The sequence below is a fragment of the Apodemus sylvaticus genome, chromosome 4 (genome assembly GCF_947179515.1).
Source record: "Apodemus sylvaticus chromosome 4, mApoSyl1.1, whole genome shotgun sequence".
Lineage (NCBI taxonomy): Eukaryota > Metazoa > Chordata > Mammalia > Rodentia > Muridae > Apodemus > Apodemus sylvaticus.
Window position 1 is genome coordinate 46,262,962 of NC_067475.1, and position 23,817 is coordinate 46,286,778.

At 42.2% G+C, this 23,817-nt stretch overlaps 1 protein-coding gene across 1 annotated transcript in view; it reads left to right on the forward strand.

Moving 5' to 3' along the window:
- The first annotated feature begins 14 nt into the window (after positions 1–14).
- Positions 15–23,817, forward strand: part of Agl (amylo-alpha-1, 6-glucosidase, 4-alpha-glucanotransferase) — a 52,425-nt gene continuing 28,622 nt past the window's right edge. Inside the window, exons 1-13 of the mRNA XM_052179354.1 lie at positions 15–207; positions 767–916; positions 13,831–14,041; positions 15,251–15,417; positions 16,208–16,411; positions 17,150–17,331; positions 17,472–17,583; positions 18,479–18,602; positions 19,094–19,196; positions 19,286–19,383; positions 20,700–20,839; positions 21,249–21,436; positions 23,423–23,546. Of these exons, the coding sequence (XP_052035314.1) occupies positions 835–916; positions 13,831–14,041; positions 15,251–15,417; positions 16,208–16,411; positions 17,150–17,331; positions 17,472–17,583; positions 18,479–18,602; positions 19,094–19,196; positions 19,286–19,383; positions 20,700–20,839; positions 21,249–21,436; positions 23,423–23,546 (1,735 nt within the window). The 5' untranslated portion in view covers positions 15–207; positions 767–834. The remainder of the gene's footprint in view (positions 208–766; positions 917–13,830; positions 14,042–15,250; positions 15,418–16,207; positions 16,412–17,149; positions 17,332–17,471; positions 17,584–18,478; positions 18,603–19,093; positions 19,197–19,285; positions 19,384–20,699; positions 20,840–21,248; positions 21,437–23,422; positions 23,547–23,817) is intronic.

Genomic DNA, 23,817 nt, shown 5'->3' on the forward strand with positions numbered 1-23,817 from the left:
CAGGGGCCTGGCGGAGTCAGCGCGTCCTCCGGCCGCGGGGGGCGGAGTCTCGGCGGCCCCGGCCTGTCACTGTCCCCTGGCCTGGGTCCCGGCGCCCCTCCCCGTGCCCTTCAAGGCGCCCTGCCCTCCCCGGGCCGCCTCTCGGCCCGGCGTTCCGCTGTCCCCGACTCCGGCTCCCGCTCCCGACGCCGCACGCCTATCCCGCTTGTAAGTGCCTGGAATGCGTCCGGCTCTGGGCGCGCATTCTTTCTATCTATAGCCGCTCTGTACATCGCATGCCGCCGCAGCTATTCCCGGGACAGCAACTGCTTCCCTCCGATCACCTCCCTGTTGGTGGCTACAGACCCGAATTTGGGAACGCGGTGCTCTTCCACCTGTTCCGCAGCCTGATCTCCTGGAGGCTGCAGTGCCATTTGGAGCGTTCAGGCCCCCTGGCTCAGGAACGGAATTTATGCCGCTGAACTCCAGGGTTTTCGCAGATGCATAGCTTTTCTCTGAGAATGCTTTAGGTTTTTTGTTTTTTTTTTTTCTTGGTCTGTTCCGTTTCGAACAGAGTGTAAGAATCTTTGCTTCAGGCTTTGTTATTCTGCTCCAATAGAGAAGAAACTTCTCCCTTGTTGGGATTTCCTGATAAGATTTCATTCTTTCTCATTGCTCTTCTTGGCTTTAAACCTATCTAGGACATGTAAGTGCCGCTGTCAACTCCAGAGAGTTTTAGGTCATATTTTCTTTCCTTTTTTTTTCATAATTCCACTTTGTTTTATAGGGGTAACTCATCCCACTTTGGAGTCCTTTTAATTCTACAGAAAGAGTTCAAATCCTCTGGAAGCCAAAATGGAACACAGTAAACAGATTCGAATTCTACCATTGAACGAAATGGAGAAGCTAGAGAAGACCCTCTTCAGACTTGAACAAGGTCAGTCACAAGTTGTTTGATTAGCTCTTAATGCATTAACACTCTATTAGATTTAAAAAAAAAACACTTAGAATTAGAGACTGGGTGTTGGCGGTTATAGCTCAGTGGTAGAATGCATGCTTAGCATAAATGAGGCTCTAGATTGAGTCCTCTGCCTGAACACACACACACACACTCTAGATTCAGTCCTCTGCCTAAACACACACACACACACACACACTCAAATACTTTTAAGTTAGATGAAATTTCAAGATCTTGCTTTGTGCCAAACTAGTACTGTGTTCCACATCGGTGGTGAGTGATGAAGGTTTCTGTGGATTAAGAATAGATCTGTCGAGTTAGCACAATGATAGCTCAGCTCACTTTGCTGCAGACCACCACCTGAAGCAGAAACTACAGATTATAGGAAGTCCCTCGTGGGTAGAACTTGTACCTAGTATGGATTCAGTCCCTGCACCAGGGAGAAAAAGAAGTTCTGGAAAGATCATCTGCAGGGAAAAGATTGAGCATGCTATTTGCGGTAGCATCTGTTGTTACAACTTGGGAAATCATCTATAATTTAGCTTTGTGTATATCTGTCCGTTGGCTTTTTAGAGCACACTCTTTTCCTTTATTGGGCTTAAGCACTGATAAAGTGGAGTATAGACAGCAAAAGCACAGTAAGCTTGCTTACATCATCAGAAGCCTCTCAAGCAAGCAGAAGATGAAGCCAAATAAAAAGTGAGAAGTCTGATCAGGGGATGTTGAAACACATTTGAGCTATTATTTAAAGAACTAAATTGAGCTAGGGATATAGCTAAGTGCTATAATAGTTGCCCAATATAAGCAAAGTCTTGGGTTCAAATCCCAGTGTGACAAAAAAAATGTAACTAAAATTAAGATCAAAGATCAGTTTGCAGTACTATACGTCACGTTAACAGGTGCTTTACATTCAATACTGAAAACGTTCCACTAATAATTTGTAAATGTAATTTGTAAAATACAAGGAGAAAGGTTTTTATGCATCAAGATAAAAATCAGTCCCCTGGATGCATCCAGTGAACATTGATACACATCTTGAAGATTTTTTTCTTTAATATTTTAGAAGTTAGATTTTTGTAAGCCATCTACTGAGTTGCCTCGGTGCTGCATGGTCCTCGTCTTCCAGGTTTGGGCGGGCGGGGTTTTGGAGCGTGGAGCTCCGGCTCCAGCTTGGCTCAGCTCGGCTCTCCTGACTCTGCGCTTTCCTGGTGTTGGTTTGTCCTCTGCTGTCTTCAGTATTCCGGTCACTCTGCCGTCTCTCCTCAGGCTCTCTCTCTGTCTTCCTCATTTCAGTTAATCACCAGTGTCTGCCTGGTCTCTCTCTGTTTATCTGCCATCAGATACCATCCATTCCCATGGTCGGGGCTCGAGCCTCTCTGCTGAGGACTCTCTTTGTATTAACAGTCTCAAGTGTCACTTTTTTCTTGGAAGTCTTTTTTGTTTTTGTTTTTGTTTTTTGGATTTTGGTTTTTTTCGAGACAGGGTTTCTCTGTATAGCTCTGGCTGTCCTGGAACTCACTCTATAGACCAGACTGGCCTCGAACTTAGAAATCCGTTTGCCTCTGCCTCCCAGAGTGCTGGGATTACAGGCGTGGGCCGCCACCACCACCCAGCTTCTTGGAAGCTTTTAAGTCAAAGTATAATGACAAGGGTTGAGAGGCACCCTTTATTTATTTACTCATTCAGCTGCTAACATACTAATGTTGAACAAATTATATTAATATTAAGGATTAATTTCCTTGTACAGAGATGTTGCTCTCCTGTGGGGTTTGGTTTTAAGACTGTAACTTAGTAATGAATAGTTTTGTAGCAGTAGAGCCCTAAGTAGCAACAATGTATCAGTCTTTCTGCTTCTCGGTCTACTCCGTGGAGTTTAGCTTTGTTCTCATACTGTTTTGTAGACTAGTTATGGGGTAGCTATGTTAGGCTGTGCCTTTGTCCCCCTTTACCAAACCTTAGTGATGTCTCTGCCTTCATAGTTCCCCAGGCTAGAATCTTAAACATTCTTAGTGATGTCTCCTCCTTAACTGTCACATTTCTTTAAATTCTATACTTTCTTTCTGATATCTCTCCCTGTTTGACCAAATGTGAGAGTCCAAATCATCTTCTTATTCAGTCTCTTCCCTTTTGATTTATGAGACCTCTGCCTGACTTCCAAGACATTCTGAGTGGCACTGCACTTTTTTCTTGCCAAGGCTGAATCTCTGTTCCCTGCCTTTAGCGTCTGAATCTTTATAGCTCTACATTCTGTCCTGCGTAGTCCCTCTCTAATGCCTTCTCTCGTGCTGTGCTTACGTCCCCACTCCTGTCAGATCCCTCTGTATCTGTTGAACCTTTTACTTTCATTCTGTGTATTCAGCATCCAGTTAAAGAGCCTTAGTGAAGCTTCCTGTAGTTTTTCAAAGTCTCCTTGACTTGGTCTCCAGTTTCACAGTGGACACAGAGCAATTCAGTGCTGAACAACAAAGCAACCCCTAATGCTTGCTAGGAGTACAGTGAGGTTTGTGAGGACAGGACAGTCTTACAGACTTAGAGCAAGTGCAACACTTAATACATATCCGCTGGCTAATTCTTTCTTAAAATTATTTATTTTATGTATATGTACACTGTAGCTGTCTTCAGACTCACCAGAGGAAGGCATCAGATCCCATTGCAGATGGTTGTGAGCTACCATGTGGTCCATGAACTCAGGACCTCTGGAAGAGCAGTCAGTGTTCTTAACTGCTGAGTCATCTCTCCAGCCCCCCCCCCCCCCACACACACACACACTAATTCTTAAACCCCAGCAAAAAACAGGCCAAACTAGAAACTCACTTAAGATGCTTGAAGAGGCAAAGTGAAGAGCTGATTAGGAATAATATCACCTGAACAGTGGTAGCACATACCTTTAATCCCAGCACTCAGGAAACAGAGGCAGGCAGATCTTCGAATTCAAAGCTGGCTTGGTTGACAGAACACATTCCAGGACAGGCTACACAGAGAGACTCTGTCTTGAAAAAAGCAAAAACCCAAGCAAAACAAAACTCCAAAGAATGACATGGTTTCAGTCCACACCACTAAGTAAATCCAGTAAGTCCATCCATTTTTTGTAATAATCCTGAGACCTTTAATACAGTTCCTCATGTTGTGATGACTCCTAACCACAAAATTATTTTGTTGCTACTCTTTTTTTTTGGATTTGGTTTTTCGAAACAGGGTTTCTTTGTATAGAGCTGGTTGTCCTGGAACCAGGCAGGCCTCAAACTCAGAAATCCGCCTGCTTCTGCCTCCCAGAGTGCTGGGATTACAGGCATGCGCCACCACCACCCGGCTTTTTTGTTGCTACTCTTTAACTGTAATTTTGCTACTGTTGTGTTATGAATTGTAATATTTGATATGCAGGGTATCTAATATGTGACCCCCTTCAAAGAGTTTGGGACACACAGGTTGAGAATTGCTCTTTTAGAAGGTAATTTATGATGTGAAAGAAATATTGAATAGAGGAAACATTGGAACAAGAAATAATTGAGAAGACCCTTAAAAAAATCCTGTCTGTTCTATTTACATGCCTTTAATCCCAGCACTCAGGCCAAGCAAGTGTGTCTCTGAGTTCTGAACCAGCCTAGTGGTCTATATAGAGTTCCAGGCCAACCGGAGCTGCAAGGTGAAACCTTGTCCCCTCTCTACCTTCAAAATTGTGCCTAGGCTGGGCAGATAGCTCAGTGGATAAAATGTCTGCTGGACAAGCACTCATATAAGAGCTGGGTGTGCCTGTAATCCTAGCACTGGGGCTACAGAGACAGATCTAGAGGGCTTGCTGGCCAGCCAGTCTACCAGTCAGTGAGTTCCATATCCAGTGAGATACCCATCTCAAAAATAAGGTGGGGATGACTGAGATCTCAGCAGTTGAGAGCACGTGCTGCTCCTGTACCCACATGGCAGCCACAGTCTCCTGTCGCTCTAGTTCCGGGGTGTCTGACACCTTCTTCTAGCTTTCGTGGGTTCCCCCCTATGGAACATATACATACATACAGACACTCATACATACACATAAAATAAAAATAAATAAATCTTTAATTTTTTTTTACTCTTAAAATAAATAAGGCGAAGTAGCAGAAGACAATCACCATCCATCTATGGTTTCGTAAGCACTCACAGCTGCACACACCTGCACATACATTACACACAGGAAAATAAAGGTAACAGTCTAAACACACATACCAAGTTAAAAATGAGAACTTAACAGTATCGGAGTTGAAAAGGGAGACAATGAAAAAACTTTAAACTCATAAGACTTGGTGGCAATTAAATGGGGTTTCATTTTATTATTTTTTTATTCACTGTAGGATCCAATTTTAATTTTCAACACTGACATCCCTATAGATTCCTCAGACTCAAGTAAAAGTGCAAGTAATTATCTGTTCTAATCAAATTATAGTCTTTTCTGTTTTCCTCGTCTCATGTGTATCAGAAAATGAATAAGTTTAGTATTCCTCAAACCTGAATTTAATTCTTCCATCTTTTCTGTAGGTTGATTTATAATTTTTACTACATTTATCATTATTACTGTGTGACGTGTATGTGGCATGTGGTGTGTGTGTGTGAGAGAGAGAGAGAGAGAGAGAGACAGAGACAGAGAGAGAGAGAGAGAGAGAGAGATGTGTGCATGATTGTAGTCACGTTCATGCCACTGAGAATGTATGGTGGTCAGAAGACACCTTTTGAGAATTGGTCCTCATCTTCCACAGAGGTATTCCACCAAGGAACTCAGGGTTGTTACGCTCAGGTGTCAAGCATTCTTACTGAGTCAACCTGCCAGCTCAATTGCCACTATTTTTTTTAATATATTTTGCCTGGTTTATTCTTATTTCTTTTTTTATTATTATTCGATATATTCTTTATTTACATTTCAAATGATTTCCCCTTTCCTGGCTCCCCACTCCCGAAAGTCCCATAAGCCCTCTTCCCTCCCCCTGTTCCCCCATCTACTCCTTCCCACTTCCCTGTTCTGGAATTCCCCTATACTGCTGCACTGAGTCTTTCCAGAACTGGGGGCCACTCCTCCGTTCTTCTTGGACATCATTTAATATGTGGATTATGTCTTGGGTATTCAAAGTTTCTAGACTAATATCCACTTATCAGTGAGTACATACCATGATTGATCTTTTGAGACTGTTACCTCACTTAGTATGATGTTCTCCAGCTCCATCCATTTGGCTACTTTTTTTTTTTTTTTAAATAAAATGTTCAGCTGGGCTTGGTGGCACACACCTTTAATCTCTGCCTCCTGGCAGAGGCTGGTGGATCTGTGCGTTTGAGGCCAGCCTGGACTACAGAGTAAGTTCTAGGACAGCCAGGCTCACACAGAGTCTCAGAAATGAATGAATGAATGAATAAATAATAAATAACAAAAAACCCACCACCAACATCAACAAAAATTAAATAAATGATCATTTACAAAGGTTTTTTGTTGTTGTTGTTTATTGTTTTGTTTTGTTTTTTCGAGACAGGGTTTCTCTGTATAGCCCTGGCTGTCCTGGAACTCACTCTGTAGACCATGCTGGCCTCAATCTCAGAAATCCGCCTGCCTCTGCCTCCCAGAGTGCTGGGATTACAGGCCTGCACCACCACCGCCCGACTAGGTTTTTTTTTTTTTTTTTTTTTTAAGATTTTTATTTTATGCGTATGTTTGCTGGCTGGTATGAAATTATATGCACCACACATATATATGCAAGTGCCCTCAAAGGCCAGAGGGTATTGAATCCCTTAAACTGGAATCAGATGCAGTTATGAGCTGATATGGATGCTGGAACCAGAACCTAGATCTTCTGTAAGGCAAGGAGCACTTTTACCTGCTGAGTCATCTCTTCAGCTGCCAACACTTTCTCCATTGAAATCATCTACCCATCACCTAATGGGGAATTCTTATTTACAGTAGTAATTTAACTCGTTGTCTTCCCAGCTAGCTGTCTACTAGAGCATTCTGTCTGTCCAAGTCAAGTGCTGTAAGTGTTAACATTAACCAGATAGCCACACTGTGTACTGTTGTGACCTAAGCTAATTTTAGCCGAGGTATTTCATGTATCGTAGGAAACCTGCTCAGTTTCAGTAATTTGACTTAACAGTTTAGAGTGGCTTTGAGCTTTGGGGATATTTACTAATCTACTGGGATACGGAAAGAAAATATAGCATCTTTTTTTGAAAAGTCATTCAGTTTGGTAACACAAAAATGGGCATTGATGCTCTCAGTCAGATGAATTCAAAACAGAAAGGTAGAGGTTGAAGTCTAAAGGAGGCTCGCAGGCCAGCCCCCTTAATGCATTTTTCCTTGAATTACACCTGTACCTGAACTACATAGATAAGTCGTGATGTTTTAAATCATACAGATTTAGGTTGTAGCTTCATGGTCAAGCATTTATGTAGCACTCCTGAGGCCCTAGATGCCATCCTTAAGCCCACAAAACAAGTAAATCAATTAAAATTTACAAATTAGAATCCTTCAAAACTTTTATAACAAAGGGGAAAAATAACTATGAACATCTCTTTTACTTCTTAGAAACTGTCAAACCTAGCCAAACATGAAGGTACATGCCTTTAGTCCCAGCACTTAGAAGGCAGAGACAGGTGACTCTCTGTTGAGTTCGAGGTCAGCCCTGGCCTACATAGTAAATAAGACATAGACAGAAAGCAAGAGGTCAGGGAAGCATGGGGGGGGGTACAGTGGGGGGGGGTGACATGACAGTGACACTGAGTGACTTAAAGATGAGCTAGAAGGGTTTAAAATTTACTCTTTGAAATGTGTCCTTTTCAGAAGTTATATCAGCCTTTTTATCATGTGAAACTTAGAAAAATCTCATTAGGAAAAAAAAAAGCCCAAAACCTTTATTTGAACTGTTGAGGTAAGTGTAAATGAGCGCTAATTGCTTTTTTTTTTTTTAAATGAAACTGAGGTATGGAGCAGAGTTGGCCGTTTTCTCCTGTGCTGTTGAGTGTGAACCCTTTAGAGCTTTGCAGCTATCCACTCTGTGCTGTAGCCAATCAACTTTCCCACTGCAGCACGAAAGCAGCCGTAGACAAGACATAACTGAGTTGGTGTGCTTGTGTTCCAATAAAACTTTATTTGTAGAAATGTGTTGGGCTGGGTACAGTTTCTCTTATTATTGCAAAGTGTTCTGATTATTTACTTTAGAAATGCTTTTGTGATTACATGATTTTATCTATGTAAGTGAATACCTGCCACCTTTAGAAATTTTCTAATCTGTTTCAACTCTTGGCTTTCCAAGAGTTTCAACTCTTGGTTTTCCAAGTTTCACTTGGTTTTCCAAGTGAAACTGTAAAACTAATTACTAGATATCAGGAAAAATAGATATTTTCTAACCACATCTTAGCAAAAGTCTACATAATTGGTGAGTGGAATTCACAATTAAGGTCATGGTTTAGTGCATATAACCACCAAGAACTCCTTTTTGTAATCTGTGTTTGGATATCTGTGTGTGCATGTGTATGTAGGTGTGTATGTATATATACATACACACATACATTTTTATATATAGATAGATCAAGTTGAGGCTCAAATAATTGAGGCTGTTAAAGCCAGTTGTCAGCATAAACAGAATTGTAATATTTAAATCACCTTATTACAAAATTTTAAACTAAGACTTTAAAAACTAGTGAGTCTTGCAGGGCTGCAGAGGAGGCTGAGGTGACTCATGCTTCCTGCTCCTGGAAGACTATGGTTCTCAGCAGCAGGTTAGGTGGCTTATGACTGCCTGTAACTCCAGCTGCACGAGATCTGGCCTCTGACAGTACCAGTGTTCATACGTGCATATAGCCACACACATATACCCATATACTGCTAATTAGAGTCTGGAGAGGTGTCTCAGAGGTTGAGAGCACTTGTTCCTCTTTCAGAAGTCCCAGGTTCAATTCCTCCACACACAGGATCATACACAGCCATCTATAATTCCAGTTCCAAGGGATCTGATGCCTTCTTCTGACCTTCGAGAGCACCAAAAGTACATGCCATTCACATACACATGTGCAGGAGAAATACTCACACATACATAAATGAAAAAACTTTAAAATTGGAAACTAATTAAAAATAAATCTTTAAAAATAGTGAACTTTTAAACAATAATAAACATTCAGCTTTCTTTCTTTGTTTCTTTCTTTCTTTGTTCCTTCCTTCCTTTCTTTCTTTCTTCCTTCCTTCCTTCCTCCCTTCCTTTCTTTCTTATATGTAAGTACACTGTAGCTGTCTTCATACACTCCAGATCTCATTACGGATGGTTATGAGCCACCATGTGGTTGCTGGGATTTGAACTCAGGACCTTTGGAAGAGCAGTCTGTGCTCTTAACCACTGAGCCATCTCTCCAGCCCCATATTTTTTTCTTGATAGTGTCTGCTTTATATGTATGAGTATTTTGTCTGCATGTATATATGTGTACTTCGTGTATGTCTGGTGCCCATGGAGACCAAAAAGGGTATTGGATTCCCTAGAACTGGAGGGAGGGATGGTTATAAAGTTATTGGTATTGGAAATTGAAAATGGGTCTCCAGCTACTTTGCATTTGATTTGGTGTTATGTAATTTACATAACCTATCAGAACAGTATGCATGTGTGCAACATATAAATATTCATATTTGTAGAGTGTGCTTGAGAGAGATACCCAACTGCTCCCAGTACTGTTTGAGAGTCTAGGTGAGTTTTAACCTTTGTTCCACTGTTTCTCTGAATCATTGTGTAATTACTAAAGCAATATTTGTATAAACTTAAAAGACAAGTTGTCTAAATATCAGACATACCTCTGATATTTGTGCATGTTCCAAATGTTACTACTTTTCCTGATGATAAATTTAATTGTTCTTAGAAAGACATAGAACGATATAACCCTGAACATCACAATATTTTTTACTTTATTTATTGATTGAACTGATTTTTATTTTTTTCTGATGACAGTTCCTAGCCCTGACTGGCCTTGAACTTGCTACATTGACTAGACTGGTTTTGTGTGTCAACTTGACACAGGCTGGAGTTATCACAGAGAAAGGAGTTTCAGTTGGGGAAGTGCCTCCATGGGATCCAGCTGTGGGGCATTTTCTCAATTAGTGATCAAGGGGGGGAGGGCCCATTGTGGGTGGTGCCATCCCTGGGCTGGTAGTCCTGAGTCCTATAAGAGAGCAGGCTGAGCAAGCCAGGGGAAGCAAGCCAGTAAGGAACATCTCTCCATGGCCTCTGCATCAGTTCCTGCTTCCTAACCTGCTTGAGTTCCCGTCCTGACTTCCTTTTGTGGTGAACAGCAATGCAGAACTGTAAGCTGAATAAACCCTTTCCTCCCCAACTTGCTTCTTGGTCATGATGTTTGTGCAGGAATAAAAGCCCTGACTAAGACAACTGGCCTTGCCTATCCAGTGATCATCCTCCATGGGATAATTCTACTGGATCACAGGCACTAGAGAGTGTGCTCGAGTACACACACACACACACACACACACACAGGCAACCCACACAGGAGGGCTTTGGTTTTGTGGCCCAGGCTGGCTTTGAACCCGTAGATTCCCAGGTTGGTCATGAAATTGTGATCTAGTTGCCTCAGCCTCCTGAGTTCTAGGAATAAAGGAGTGCAGTGTGCGCTGCCACACACCAGCTAGGCTTTAATCCTAAATCTGTGTCATTATTAATACATCTTTAATTTTATAATTATTTTCTCAAGTATAAAATTATAAGGATATATAAAAAATATCAGAACAGTTTTGTGACCTACTTGTGCTAATGTTATATATTTTCTGTCTTCTTACTCTGTTTTAGCCATACCCTTTTCTCCCAGAAGGATTTTAAAAGATGCTATTTGATAGCATGTTATCCATAATGGAATTTCCTTTAAATTGGGCATCAGTCTTTTCACTTTAAACTGTGCTTTTGTCAGCTGATTTACAGACTATCTAAATCCTTTGTGTCTGTGGCAAAACCTGTACTGGCAGCCTTAGGCCATCGGAAGCAAAAGAATCAGTACACACTTGATACTGGCCTGATCAGTATAGGTGGTTTTAGGCCAGCCAGGACTACAGAGTGAGACCTTGCTTTAAAAAACAAGCAAGCAAACAAATACATTTAAAGACTTAATTCACTAAACATCTCTCCTAAAACTGTAACAATCCAGGCATACCTTCAGATACTATCGTGCTGAATCTGATTTGTCCACCAGTCTTCACACTGTCCCAGCTGTCTATGAGGACTGAATTCAACTTTATCCAGCTCATTTTATTGTTACTGTTAGCACCCCCATGAGTCACAAATACTGTTACTGGCATCTGGAATCTACCTGACACGTCACTATCGATGTCACTGTAGCATTACAAATTATATTCCTTCAATAGGAAATATATGAAAGTCAGTTTTACTCCTTCCCGGCCCCCAGGCCATAGGTGTTATGGCAAGTTACAGTAGCACCCATGATGTTAACCTCGCTTCATGTTTCTTCCCGTCCTCTTGGGTGATCTAGCTTGTTGTTAGTAAGCTACAATAGTTTTAAAGGACTCGTTTTTCTGAACTTAGGTATCAAGAATGGATTAAAATACTCTGAAAACCTTACTGTAAGCTCTCATCCAGAGCCTGTTCTGTCTATCGAGCATAGGCAAAGTAGATTTCATATAGTCCCAGAGTCCTGTAGGGACTATATGAAATCTACTAGCTACACTAGCTACACTCCCGCTCTTGAGGGACTCAGCATCATTGCCTGTCTGATGCTGTGGAAGTCCTAGGTGGCATCTTGGCTGTAATGTAAGACTCCCAGTTCTACTGAAAAGCCCTTGGTTAGTGGCCACTCTTAGACATTTCCTGAGCCAGATCTGCAGTTTCTATGCTGGCATTTGCTGGTTCAATTTGGAATTTTTATATTGGAAAGGTGACTCCTTCTCTTAAGCCATGTGAGCCAATGTCTACTGCTCTCTGCAGCTTCCTCACCTCCCTTGGCTGTCAGAATTAAAGCCACCTAAGGCCTTGCTCTAAAATGGGCTTTTGTTAAAGGGAATGTTGTGGCTGTGTTGGTGTTCATGGGCCACTGAGTCATGCCGGCATTGCGTTCACAGGAAAAGCACTCCTGCTTCACCAGCCACGAGCTGGTCTCCGGCAGCACTCCGCTTCTAATCCGCCTCCTGTGCTAGGATGTAAAGTGAGAGGGAGGCAGCCCTGCCTTTCTCCTGGACAGTTAAGGTTATTGATCATCCTGATAGAAACACCATCATGTCTCAGGAAATAAGGTGGCCCAGGAAGATGTGAAGGATAGGATCAGCTGTAGGAGCAGTCAAAGCCGTAGGTTTGGCAGCTACATTCTCCAACCTAAGTGGATGCAGTTCCTGATACCACAAAACAAATTAGCACCAAAGGTCCCTGATCCAGAGCAGCAGACAGAAGAGAAATGAAGACAGTTGAAATCGCGGCCTAAGTGGGGCGCACACACATATGAACATGCACTACCTTTCTTCAGAATATTTGTGTGTTTCTGTGTGTACATGTATGTCCACACATATGTGTATGGTTGTTTGTGTTCATGTGAAGGCCAAGATTAATCCTGAGTATTGTTCCTCAGGATGACTGTCTTCTTCCTCCTCCTCTTCCTCCTCCTCCTCTTCCTCCTCCTCCTCCTCCGCCTCTTCTTCCTCCTTCCCCCCCTCCTCCTCTTCTTCTTCTTTGATTTATTTATGATATTTATATGAGTACACTGTAGCTGTCTTCAGACACACCAGAAGAGGGCATCTGATTCTATTATAGATGGTTGTGAACCACCATGTGGTTGCTGGGAATTGAACTCAGGACCTCTGGAAGAGCAGGCAGTGCTCTTAACCACTAAGCCGTCTCTCCGGACTACTCTCTTTTTTAGAGAGTGGTTCCTCACTGGGACTGGGACTGCCACTAAGGCTAGGCTGGTGCCGAGGAGCCCTCTGTCTCCTTTGCCCCAGTTACAGAGCAGCCCAGCCTTTATGGATTTTAGGGATGAAGCTTGAGTCCTCACACGTGGATGGCAAGACTTTACAGGCTGGATTCTATCCCTAGTGCCAGAATGGTTGTGAGTGTGTGTGTGTGTGTGTGTATTATATAGGTATGCATGTGTTTATACATATGTAGGTGTGCATGCATATGTAAATGTGGAGGTAATCCCTCTATACCAGGAAAACTGGGGATAGCTTGGCTTTCAGTATCCACAAAGCTTTAATAATCGTGAAATGTGTGGATCTACACAACATGATCTGGAAGTCAACAGATACTGCAAGCTAGAGCTTCCCCTCCCTAGGGGAGGTTGTCAGGCCTTCATTGACACCCCGCTGTGCTTGAGCAGGGGTGAAAGATGCACTGCACAGCTTCCAGAATACTGGTTGACACTCTACAGTCTGCTACAGTTTCCTGTGCAGTCACAGCTTTCCCAAGTTCTGCATGTGATCCTGTTCTCTGATGTAGAGACTCGCTTTCTTCATTTTGGTCTGTGACAGAGCAGAGAAGATCCCTGCTCAGACACCACATCTGGGTGGTTGGTCAAGGGCTCGAGGAGGGATTCAGAATGGAATGGTGGAGGGATTAGGGCCAACCATTGGGAGAGAATCTGTACAGCTCACACTTGTGTGAGGAGAAATCAGATTCCTGCTCATGCTTGTGTGAGGAGGAATCAGATTCCAGGAGAAGGGAAAGGGGGATGCTTCCGAGGAGACAGTTCCGGGACACAGATTATATTTGCTAAAATATAAAATCCAGCTAAACCAAATGACCAGGTAATTCCAAAAGTAATATTAGGTATGACAAATTATCTTAAGTATATTTGAAAATTCATGTTTTTATAATGTTTTAAGTAAAACATCCATTTGAATGTTAAGTCCTTCAATAAGATTATTAAAGTAATTTATCAAATGTGATTCTGTTTAGGGTTTGAACTACAGTTCCGATTAGGCCCCACTTTACAAGGAAAAGCTGTTACTGTGTATACCAATTACCCACTTCCTGGAGAAGCATTTAATCGAGAAAAAATCCGTTCCTTGGATTGGGAAAACCCAACAGACAGAGAAGATGATTCTGATAAGTACTGTAAACTTCACCTGCAGCAGTCTGGATCTTTCCAGTACTACTTCCTTCAAGGGTAGGCTGGAGTTACCATATACGTCATCTACGTCATATACGTTACTTACGTCATCTGACTGTGCTGCTCTGAGCCGTGGCTGTGCTGTATTTACAATGCTTGCTTTTTTTTGTTTTGTTTTTCTTTCCTTTCTTTTATTTTCTTGTTTAATTTTGGTTTTTGTTTTTTTGAGACAGGGTTTCTATGTGAGCCCCAGAGATCCATCTGCCTCTGCCTCTTGACTGCTGGGATTAAAGACATGCACCACCACTACCCAACTACACTTGAGATGTGACTAGGCTGTGATCCTTCAGTTTTGAGGTCACTGTAGATTCTTTTGTAGATTCAAGTTAAACTCCAAGCTTTTCCTGCCTTTGGTTTATAGCCTTTGGTGATGTTGTTACTGATAGACATTAGCATATTTATTTTCTGAGTCAACATTACTGGATGTCATATTTTATTCTATTTAGATATATATTAGGCGAGAAAGGACAGGACATACCTGTTCTGGGCCTGGAAAGATGCCTTAGTGGTTAAGAGCTTGGCCCACTCTCAATGAGGACCCAAGCTTAGTTCCCAGCCTCTTAGCTCCTTAACTCCAGCTCCAGAAGCTCCATCACCGTCTTCTGGCTTCCATAGGCATCTGTTCTCAAGTGGGAATACCCACACACTGACAGACACAACCACATGAAAGGAAGGAAGAAAGGAGGGAGGGAGGGAAGAAGAAAGGGGCAGGACTGGGAATATGGCTCAGTGCTTAAGAGCACTGACTGCTCTTCCAGAGGTCCTGAGTTCAATTCCCAGCAACCACATGGTGGCTCACAACCATCTGTAATGGGATCTGATGCCCTCTTCTGCTGTGTCTGAGGACAGCTACAGTGTACTCATATAAATAAATAGATAAATCTTAGAGATAAATAAGAAAGAAAGAGTACCTGTTGTTTTGTTACAATCTTGTAAAAGGACTTCTATATACCTAGAAATAAACATTAGCCATGTGTGGTGGCACATACCTGTATTCCTTCCCTGGGTAAACAGAGGCCGGAGGATCTGGACTTGAGGATCTTCTTCAGCTGCATAGTCAATCTGAAGTAGCCTGGGCTACGTGAGCCCCTGGATGAAAGGGCGCGAGGGGTTAAGTGGGCAATTAGCCTTTGAGAGGGAGTCAGACTGAGTAAATGATTTTTTTTTTCCCTCTAACTAAGAATGTTTTGCTTTCTTTTTCCTTAGACAGGAGAAAAGTGTCGGAGGTTACATAGTTGTGGATCCTGTTTTACGCATCGGAGCTGATAACCGCGTGTTGCCCTTGGACTGTGTCACTCTGCAGACATACTTAGCAAAGTGTTTAGGACCCTTTGATGAGTGGGAAAGCCGACTGAGGGTGGCCAAGGAGTCAGGTAGTGTGGTTTGCTTTCCTGGAAAACTGACTGTCGTTTCTATGATACAGCTCTCCAAGGCTAGCTTTCTCCTTTTAATCTTGCTTACTATTGTACTAATAAAAAGAAAAACTACAACATCCACAAATACCAGGTTATGTGGGCCAGGTTCATAAAATGAAATGATTATTATTTGTAAGATTTTATTTAGCACATGAAAGTTAGTAACAAAGTTTTAAAGGAAAATGAATAAAAACTATGAAGGAAAAGTATCATTATATAAAGTTTTAATTAGCCAATATTGGTTATCCCTTTTCGATATAAAAGGCACGTGCTACCGGACATGCCAAGAGTAAAATGAAGCTGGGGTGTGTTTTCCTAAAGTAACATCAACATTCTACTTTCTAGCTAAATATTTTATAAAGAGGGGAAGGAAAGCTCGGCGGTGTAGCTCTGACGAAGGCAAGTCCCTCGGGACAGCTAAAGCCTCCCACTTGCAGAGCACACCCTGTGCCGATAGCAATTACAGTTGGACCTGATAGTGGCTAAGGCTGTGATGATGGTTACCATGGCCATCATGTCAGTCCCTGCTTCTCCTGGGTGAGGACTGGGTGCCTGAAGACTTATGTAGATTTGCTGGCAGCCTGTTATGTCAGTCTAGGATGTGGACCCCTGTCATGGGTTCCTCTCGCAGTGGCGCGACGGTCTTACTGCTGAGAACTGCCTGAGAAAGCTCACGGTTCTGCCTGGCCCAGCTGTAGGTTGATCTGCTTGCTTCTTCATGCAGTGCTCTGTGTTTCCTCATTTGTAGGTTACAACATGATTCACTTCACCCCGCTGCAGACTCTCGGACTGTCCAGGTCATGCTACTCCCTTGCCAATCAGTTAGAATTAAATCCTGACTTCTCAAGGCCTGATAAAAGATATGACTGGAATGATGTTGGGCAGCTAGTGGAGAAGCTGAAAAGGGAGTGGAATATTCTTTGTATCACCGACGTTGTCTACAATCATACTGGTAGGAGCTTCAGTGATTTCGGCGTGAATATTCAACTCTCACTATTTTATTTCTTAATATTTTCACTTCACTTTACATTATTATTGTTAGAAGTAGTAGTATTTTGCAGTGTGAGGAGTTGATTACTGGACTTCATAAATTCTAAACCAAGCAAGAACATCCAAGAATTTAACAGTACTACAAGTTTCCCATTCTTGGGTGTTCTGTTTGTTTGCTTGTTTTTGTTTTTGAGATAGGGTGTCACTTTGTAGCCCAGGCTGGCCTGGAAACCACTTTGTAGACTAGGCTAAGTATAAGCTTTGGCTAAGCCTTAAGCTTTGACAATTCTGCCTGGGCTGCCAAGTACTGGAGTTATACATACAAACCACCAAGCTAAGAGGTGGTGGTGCACGAGCCTTTAATCCCAGCACTCAGGTGGCAGGGGCCAATCTCTGTGAGTTTGAAGCTAGCCCGGTCTACAGAACGAGTTCCAGTACAGCCAGGGCTATACAGAGAAATCCTGTTTCAAAAACACCACAATAAGTAAGTAAAGAAATAAACTAATTAATACTGCCATGCCTTGCTGGCTCAACTTTTACTATGACATCCCTGCTCCTGATGCATCCTATCTTCACCCAAGGGTTTGTTGTGCAGGAACAACGAAATGTCAAATAAGTTACCAAATGAACAACAGAGTAGGAAGAGTGATGATGGTAAAACCTGGCCTAAGTACAAAATGTGTTTCCCCTTTTCTTTAAGCTACTAATAGTAAGTGGATCCACGAACACCCGGAATCTGCGTACAATCTTGTAAATTCTCCACACCTGAAACCTGCCTGGGTCCTAGACAGGGCACTCTGGCATTTGTCCTGTGATGTTGCAGATGGGAGGTACAGAGAAAAAGGAGTCCCTGCTCTGATTGAAAATGATCAGCACATGAACGTAAGTGCGCAGGAGAGCCCCCGCCAGCTTCCCAGGAGCAAATTAAATACATACGCGTGGAAGTGTGTAGGATATGGCTTAAGAAGGAAGAGGTCGGGCCACATTCATTTTACGTTGTTTTTAATCTTGAAATTTTTCAGTGCATTCGGAAAATAATTTGGGAGGACGTTTTCCCAAGGATTCGACTCTGGGAGTTTTTCCAGGTAGATGTTAACAAAGCAGTTGAACAATTCAGAAGACTGCTCACTCAAGGTAATGGCTTTACACTTGGGCGTCCTATCACTCTTTAAGCAAGTTAAAGTTACTCCCAAAGGGATGGCGCTTTCTCTCTAGTTAACATCAGTATTAAATCTTGATTGCGTCATATTTGTATTTGTTTATACTACAGAACTCCACTTTTTTTTTTTTTGGCATAGTGATAAATGCTTTTAGTTTCAGCACTTGGGAGGGAGAAAATCATGTTTATATGTACATATAGCAAACTTCTCTTTTTCAAATCTTAAAATTATTAATTAGTAGTTTCTTATGTTTCTTTTCAAATATTTTTAAAGGAAAGTCAGAATTTATCAGTACTTTTATATAATTTTATAATACATTATACATTATAATTCTATAATGAATATATGTATGTCTGTTAATATATTTAATATATAAAAATAAGACTAGAGACTAAATTGATTTTTTTCATTTATTTATTTTTTATTTTTTTTTCCTCCACTGCCCCCCCCCCAGTATGAGTTTTTTATTTTGTTTAACTATTTCTCTTAACCCCTACTAGGGAGTGTTTGTTTTTTAAAGACTCTTACTTCACTAGTGATGTAGGCAGCTTGCAGTGTTTTTACTAAGCACTCATTAGAACACATGTTGAACCAGCATGGGCATGTAGAGACCTTTGAGGCAGGAGGATTTGGTGATGGCCAGCAAAGCTGAATTTCTGGAATCCTGGGTTTTTCTCTTCTAACAGTCAGGCTCTCCTCTTATACCCCCTCCGAGTGTGGAGGGGTATGCAGGTAGGGTGGGGAAGGGAAGGAAGATGCTTGCTAGCTTTTTACGTTTTTTTCTATGAATAGCTATATACTAAAAAACTGAAAAAGTAACAGTTATTATCGATATTTACATTAAAATAACTCTTTTGTTTTTCTTCCAGAAAACAGAAGAGTAACTAAGTCTGAACCAAAAGAACATCTTAAAATTATTCAGGACCCTGAATTCAGGCGGCTGGGCTGTTCTGTAGACATGAGCATCGCTCTGGAGACTTTTATACCACACGAGTATGTCATGTATTTGCCCTGTAATTTTACCCATAAATCTTGATGCTGACAACTTGAAATTTATCCTCAGAGCCCCCCCCCCCAGTGAAAGGAGAGCATCCACTCTCAAAAGTGCTGACAACTTGAAATTTATCCTCAGAGCCCCCCCCCCCCCAGTGAAAGGAGAGCATCCACTCTCAAAAGTGTACATTGTGGCAGGTGCACACCCACAAACACAATCCTACACACATACTAACTAATTATATAAGTGAACGAGTAAGTAAGTGTAAAAATCATGTTTTAAATAAAATAAATAGTCTGTCGTTTCAACATTTGTCTACGTTCTCTGTCAGTCCATCCTGCTAAACATGTCTATAAAGCTTTGTGTGACTGAAAAGGCTCCTCGGTCGTAGTTCAGATCCGGACGACAGCATTGGAGATTTGTGACACCTGGAAGTGTTTAGCGTGGGGTTTAAGAGAGCACTGATGCTGGTTTTGCTCATCTGTTCCAGCAAGGGGCCGGCTGCAGTTGAAGAGTGCTGTAATTGGTTTCGTCAGAGACTCGAGGAGTTAAATTCCGAGAAGCACCACCTCACCAGCTGTCACCAGGAGCAGGTTCACTGAGTTTTAAATTGCTGCTTTTCCTTTTTTGAATTTGAGTGCCTGTTGTCATTGGCGTTGTAACACGATTCAATGTTTTCTAGGCAGTTAACTGTCTTTTGGGAAATGTGTTTTATGAACGACTGGCAGGCCATGGCCCTAAACTAGGACCTGTCACCAGGAAGTATCCTTTAGTCACCAGGTACTCATTCTGTTTTTAAAATGTCCTCTCGCTGACAGTTAAAAAAGTTATTTAACTTTTCAACTTAAACGTTTCTTTTAAAGTATGACTTCAATACATTGTACTGAAGTAGAAATTTTGATTCAGCTTAATACTGATTAATTTTGATAGGAGAACGTTTAATTAGAAAAACTATCACCAGTTTGAACCCATTTATATTTGTTTACACTGATATTTAATGTCTGTTTTCTGTTGCTAAAAGAGGAATTCCAGAGATTGGGTAATTTATAAAGAGAGAGAGTTTAACTTGGCTGAGGGTCCGCAGACCACGCCGTCTGAGAACAGGGCGCTGTATCTGCTCGGTTCATCTTCCAGGCAGGGCTCTGCACTGTCTCTGCTTGTGGCAGATGAAGAGAAGGTGAGAGCAAGTGGAAGACACAAACCACAAGGCAGTGTCTGAACATCCACCTCAGAGCTGGGCCAGCAAGAACTCACACAGAGCAGATACTCATCCGCTCACCAGGGTGTCCTGCCCCGCCCAGGCACCTGTCCCTGGGCGCCATCTCCCAACACTACTACTTTAAGGAATTAAGACTCCACACCCGCTGTGGTGTCACAAGTCTGTAATCTGTAATCCCAGCTATACCAGACAGAGATAGGAGGAGCACAAATCTGAGGTTAGCCTGTGCTACAAAGTAACAGTGTCTAAGAAAGGAGGTGGGGAGGCATTAAGCTTCTAATAGGTGAGCTTCTGAGGGTGCACTGTGAGAATCACACTTAGTCATAAGTTCAGTGTTAAAGAGCGCGAGCACCTGCCTCCATCCTTACATAGAAGTGTGCAGCCTGCGCATAGAGAGCACTTGCTGCTCCTGCAGGGGACCGGGTGCAGTTCCTGGCTTGGCATGGCGGCTCGCAGCCGTCTGTAACTCCCGTGCAAGGGGTGCATTGGCTCCCTTGTTGACACCTCCACGGGCACCAGACACACAGGGCACTTAATGCATTCAAGTAAAACATTCATACACATAGCATAAACTTGATATATCTTTTCTCATCATCCAGCATATGTTGGGCAAGTAGAGGTTAGGAAGCCCTCAGTGGTTTCCCTAAAATGTTAGGAGGTTGTGAAGGTTATTTAAAATGTTAGCCAGTTTTCAAGTCCTACTGATTTATTCCAAAGGTCCACTGGTGAGTTTTGCTTTCTGTGAAGTTTGTAGTGTATAAATGGGGCCAAACTAATTTTATGTATTCTCCTCAGTAGGGAATTTGTAATGTTTCTACTTCACATTGTCTTCAAGGAGTTCCTTTGTGTGGACCTTGTTTCAATTCTGTATCCGTAGGTATTTTACTTTCCCCTTTGAGGAAATGACCTTATCCACAGAAGAATCCATGATCCACCTCCCAGAGAAAGCTTGTTTTCTGATGGCGCACAATGGGTGGGTGATGGGCGATGACCCGCTCCGGAACTTTGCTGAGCCAGGTGCCTGATTTTCCACCTCTCCGCACATAGGGGAACAAGAGCTGTGGAAGGCCACTCTGGGTGCAGTCTTAGTCAGGAGGCTGGGGTTTGGAGCACTGATTGCTTTCCCAGAGAAAAAGTGTGTTCAGTTGCCAACGCCCACAAGGTGGCTCACAGCCATCTGTGACTGCAGCTCCAGGGAATCAAACACCCACTTGTGACCTCTGAGGGCCTCAAGAACACACATGATACACAGACACACACGAAGACAGAACGCCCATACACCTGAAATAAGATTATAATTTTTTAAAATTTAGCCAGATATCATTTATGGAAAGAAAACAACACGGTTTAGAAGCAGCGCTGTTTCCTTGAGGATTGCTGTCGTTCAGTCCCATGCACCACTGAAAGAACCCTTCTTCTTCAACAGGTTCGGATGTTTATTTGAGGAGAGAACTTATTTGCTGGGGTGACAGTGTTAAATTGCGCTATGGGAACAAACCTGAGGACTGCCCTTATCTGTGGGCACACATGAAGAAATACACTGAGATTACTGCCACTCACTTCCAGGGAGTTCGTCTTGACAACTGCCACTCCACGCCTCTCCACGTGGCTGAGGTACGGACACCTCTGTTGACAAAGAAAGGCAGTGATACCTGTAGCCTCCAAAGTCCCTGCCATGCAGGTCTAGTCTGCAGTACACTGCTGTGGATTTGGTAGAGACATTGACACACATGACGTTCTATCAACCTTCTCGTACAACTGCTAGAGAATAGTAGGCCGTAAACTGTTTAATAAGTTAGTTTTTAAAGTTAGAAAAAAGATCATATTTGTATGTAACAGCATGCATAATAAGTGTTTATTGGTAATATGTAAAATGCTAAGTGGTCTTTTAGGTTGCTTCCGATATAAATTGTTAGCAGTGTAAAGTTGACTGGCTTCTTTACACAGTGTGGTGATGATTCAACCCTGGCTTTCCTTTCACTTTAGGGGCACTTGGAGCAGTGCACATTTTAGGGCTGTTCTGTTCTACACTGAGCTATACTCCTAGCCCTTACAGTGATTGGTCAAACTCTAATACTCTGCCATCCTGAGGCTAGTTTAAACCTCACTGAGTCCATTTTGTTGTTGTTGTTTGGATTTTGGTTTTTTTCGAGACAGGGTTTCTCTGTATAGCACTGGCTGCCCTGGAACTCACTCTGTAGACCAGGCTGGCCTCGAACTCAGAAATCCACCTGCCTCTGCCTCCCAGAGTGCTGGGATTACAGGCGTGCGCCACCACCGCCTAGCATGCTGAGTCCATTTTTAATCAGTCATCTTAGGAGCATAAGTGTAAGCTAATCGTAATCTGTCCTTTGAGATTTTGAATAAGGTCACTATTGCTGCATTTTCCTTACCTAATACAACTTCATAAAAATACATCATTTTATCCTAGTTACTGTAAGATCTTTGGTAGTTTTTAAAATGACAATTTATGAAAAAATGTGGCAATAGGACCAGTTTATTGGCTCAAGGCTTTAATCTCAGCACTCAGGAGGCAGAGGCAGATGAACTCCGCGAGTTTAGACCGCCCTGGTCTACATTATGAGTTCCATGAACAGACATGGTCTATCTCAAAACAAAACAAAGACGGTGCTTTTATCTATAAAACATCAGCTTCTATAGTTTATATGCTGTGTGTGTGTGTGTGTGTGAGAGAGAGAGAGAGAGAGAGAGAGAGAGAGAGAGAGAGAGAGAGATTGATTCCGTATGGTTTTAATTGGAGGGATTTGATAGAAAATCTTAACTGGTAGAACATTTTTTTAACCTTCAATAATAAGCAGAGGGTCTTTTTCAGTTGTGCTTTTGACAACAGTAAAAAAGCCATATTTTTAACATTGTTATAATATTATAGAAAATTAAGTTTTAAACAGCAAAGTCCTCTAGAATTCTATTTCTTAACTGATAAAAAACTGATTATAGGCATTTTACTAACCTATGTGTAAGAATTCCTTCTAGAATAGAATTGGAAACGATCTGATTATTAGACACTATTTTCTGTTTCTCTGGTAAATCATTAACACCAGCATTACACCCGCATTACACACACACACACACACACACACACACACACACACACAGATGGGAAGGTGCTGGCATTTGTTGTCATGTGCAGGATCAAGTTTAGCCTAACCTTTACTAATGAATTAATCAGCATATATAATTATCAGTTCTGGCTTAATTGGCCACTGAGAGATTAGTAGTCTTATTAGAGCCACTAAAAACAAATTAAAGCCGGGAGAAGACTGGCAGAATTGCAGCGTTACTGGCTCTATTTGTGATGACACTAACTTTCCTTTTTCCTTTTTTCTTTCCCTCTATCCCTATGGCTTCAAAATCTGATGTCCCCTTTCACTGATGTCCTCTGTACACCCTCTGCTCCTCCACATGTGCTGGTGTCTCGCATGTTCTCGTACATGCGCACATCAAACTCTGTTTGACACTTCCTTCTACATCTCTCGTGTTTTGTACCTGCCTTATGCCAAACCTACACCTAGTCTTGTCCCCTCTCCCCCTCTGTCTTGCTCGCCTCTTTCCTTCACATTTGTGACTGTGCTTTTGCAGTACATGCTGGATGCTGCTAGGAAGTTACAGCCCAACCTTTATGTCGTGGCTGAGCTGTTCACAGGAAGCGAAGAGCTGGACAACATCTTCGTTACTAGACTGGGCATCAGCTCCTTAATAAGAGGTAGGTTCGCTGAAGTCCGTTTCCTATCTGAGATGCTTCGCTTTTGTTTAAGTAGATTACAAGGCATGTAATATCTTTATATGCAATATAACAGAGTCACTTTTTAACAGTTAAAATCTCTAATTTGTAGTATGATACTCATTTTAGATAGAAAGACCACTGAGGCCAGGTACAATGATTTACCCCTGTAATGTCACCACTTAAGAAACTGAGACAAGAGGATCATGTGTTTAAGGCCAGCCTTGGCTACATGAATTTCAGGCTAGCCTGG